This window comes from Rhododendron vialii, chromosome 4a (genome assembly GCF_030253575.1).
Source record: "Rhododendron vialii isolate Sample 1 chromosome 4a, ASM3025357v1".
NCBI lineage: Eukaryota > Viridiplantae > Streptophyta > Magnoliopsida > Ericales > Ericaceae > Rhododendron > Rhododendron vialii.
The window spans coordinates 43337005-43340124 of record NC_080560.1 but is presented as its reverse complement, the minus strand read 5'-3'; the positions used below and the strand labels follow the sequence as shown (position 1 = coordinate 43340124).

At 40.2% G+C, this 3120-nt stretch overlaps 1 protein-coding gene across 1 annotated transcript; it reads right to left on the bottom strand.

Moving 5' to 3' along the window:
• Positions 1 to 240: 240 nt before the first annotated feature.
• Positions 241 to 2347, bottom strand: LOC131324340 (probable WRKY transcription factor 48). Its single transcript, XM_058356278.1, has 3 exons — positions 1746 to 2347; positions 1337 to 1480; positions 241 to 912 (listed from the first exon to the last, which is right to left on the bottom strand). The coding sequence occupies exons 1-3, from the start codon at positions 2150 to 2152 to the stop codon at positions 483 to 485; spliced, it is 981 nt and encodes a 326-aa protein (XP_058212261.1). The 5' UTR covers positions 2153 to 2347; the 3' UTR covers positions 241 to 482.
• Between the last annotated feature and the right edge of the window lie 773 nt (positions 2348 to 3120).

Below are 3120 nucleotides of genomic sequence, written 5' to 3'. Positions count from 1 at the left end.
CGAGGCATATGACCAATTCCTAATTTTTCTTTTACAACATTTTCAGTATAGTTAGGTCATGAGATTCTCCCACAAGAAAAAATAACTTGAGAAAAAAAAAGGTCATGGGGGGCAACTTGTCCAGTGGAGAAACCCTAACCCTAAATACGCTAAGAGTTCATTCCCCTTTCATGGACCAATATGCCCTTTAACCATCCAAAGAAGAACAATGAGTATTAGAGACACAACTAAAAGAAAATATACCCAAATCTCCATAATTAGTAAAAGGCTACTAACTAGTTACAAAGAGCAACAGAGAGGACCAAAAGATGAAAGTAGCTACTCCTCCACAGGTAAACAAAACACAGTCGTTTTACAATGATAATCAAAGAAATGTATCTAAATGGTGAAGTGGGGTTCTTATCTAAATATAACCCTCAACCTCAGCATCATCAGTCAGTGAGAGAGCGAATTACATACCCATATTACTGTGCAACTATTTTCTACTCCTCTTTCGGCTCCTTTCGCATCTGTGAAGGCACGATATCCTGAAGAAGTCCATGATCCCGAAGAAAAGAAGACGAGGAGGGGCAAGACGGTCTTTCTTGAACAAAAGTTGGGAATGGGGGATTAGTAGTAGTGCTAAAGCTCAATGAAGTTGTTGGGTTATGGAAATAGGATTGTTGTTGCTGCTGCTGCTGCTGTTGCTGATGATAGTAGTGATGAGGTGGTGGATTAAGAACGAAAGAGGAAGTAGCAATGCCACCGAAGCCGGTGGATTCCGGCATGATTCCGATACTGCCACGCTGTGTCACCGGGCACGGATGCGTGTGCGTGCCTTCGTAGGTCGTGACTACAATCGTCGGATCATCCGAAGATCTCTCCACCCGTTTCTTCACACCACATGCCGCGGTTGTGCAACGGTAGTAGCTCCTGCGTAAACATACAGTGCATGAATCAGACAAGATTTCGCAAGGCAGAAAGATAGCCCAGAAAATAGAATTTTCACATAAAGCTAGCACACATCCAGAATGATATGGTCGTCGCACTTTTCTAATTATAATTGACTGTTGTAAGTGTTTAGTTTGAAACGAAACAATATATACAAATGGCCACATAATTCTATATGAAAATGCAAATATTTCGGGTAGCTGTCGTCTCAATTGATTAAGACTTAATGCTTGATTTGATGTGGTTTGGTTCGGTTATTTCGGTTAGTAGAGTCACATCTTCGAACTGTAATCAACTCCTTAACATGGTTTCAATCAAAGGTAGGAAAATCACATATTGAATAAAAGAAAGGGGGATCGATGTATCTGATGGAGATTAATAAATTTTCGGGTAAAAGATAAAATACCTTGGAAAAGGGCTATTTTTCACAGCTTTCTGGCCGTACTTTCGCCATCTATATCCATCATCCAAGTGATCAACCTCACTCCTTGTCATGAACGCAAATCTCGGCTCCCTTTCCCTTTTTGTGCTCTTCTTTTTGGGTTTCAGCCTATACCCACGCACACACAAACAAAAAAAACCTTTACTTTTAGCAAAAACAAGAAAATTAAAAATAAATAATCGAGTCATAAAAATGGGTTGTGAACGAAAAATTTCGATTCTGAAGAACAACATAACACGGCCTACTTATCCCTTCAATGGGTTTGTCAATAAACCTTTTTTTTTTTTGCAAAATAAATAAAGATACTATTAAAAATGGAAATTAGGCATATACGTCCTAATATAATGTATAGAGTAGGGAGGAAAAGGCATACTGTTTCTTGGTCTTTGCTTGATCCTGCTCTTCTCCTTCTTCGACAGTTGTTTTAGACTCTTTTTCATCATTTCCAGCTTCAGCCGAAGACGAGGACATCGATGGTGAATTCGGTGTCGCCGGAGTATTCACCACCTCCGACGACTCCTGGACAGCCGGCGACGGAACCTGTTGCTGCGGCGGCGGCAGCGGTGTTTGGAACATATCGAATAAAGATGGGTTGCAATAATAGTCCTGGATACCCAACATGTCCACAAACCCTAAAGAACCACCACCACCCTTTTCTCCCTCCTGATCACATGGCATGTCGAAGATCTCCGACGAGGCAAAACTCATCGGAATCTGATCTGCAAACGTTAAATTCACCATCGGGCTTTCCGTCTTTATCACCTCTTCTTTCTTCTCCATATACTGATAATTTACCACCGGCACTGGTTGTTCATCTCAAGGTTCTCAAGTGCAGTATTTTTGTTTAGAGAGAGAGAGAGAGAGTGTGTGTGTGTGTGTGTTTTGGGTTTCGAAATCTGAATAGATTTTTGATGGGGTGACGTTGCTTTTAGAGAGAGAGAGAGAGAGAGAGAGAGAGAGAGATATGAGAGAGACAGGGAGGGAGGAGGTGGTGGAGGTTGGGCTAAAGGATGTTTTCTAGATTGGCGAGACCGACAGGTGGCGGTGGACAGGGTGTACGGACCACTATGTGAAAGGAACTGTTGGGCAATAAATGCCGCAAGACCGCCGAGTGGTCCGGAAGAATAGTCTACGCTTTCAAACGCGGAAATATGACCGGGAACCGGCTGAGTGTGGACTCGCATCCGGTTACACGTTAGAAATTTTTTTGGGCTCGTTTGCATGTGAGTGTGAACCCAAAACCCCATTCCGACTTTTTAAAAATCAAATAATATTAATAAATAAATAAATTAACCTTTTGGTTTCTTTTGATTTTCTTTTTCCCGGTTTTTTTTTTCCCTGTTCCACTTTTCACTGAAAATTCTTTCTTGGATTACAAGAATGTCCCTCCCCCACGCTCCCTTTCTCTATCGTGTTTAATTTTTCACCACCTATTTTTCAATATTTTCGGCTCGTCTTTATCAATCTCCCTCTTCAATTTTCACTTCTCCCGTTTGATTACAAAAATCTTTTCATTAACTCAGCATTGTGGGTGTTTGTTACTACTGAACTTAAGGTAAACCTGATCATTGGAAAAACAAAAATCAACACCGCATAATCTAACGGAATTTCTCAAAACAAAATTTTGTCCATCAAAATTTTTAAAATTGTATCATTAAATTTTAGATAAAAATAAAGCTCCATAGTGCATAATTTTTTTTGGAAACTTTACATATATTTGAAGAACTAATTGAGATCTTTAAATTGAC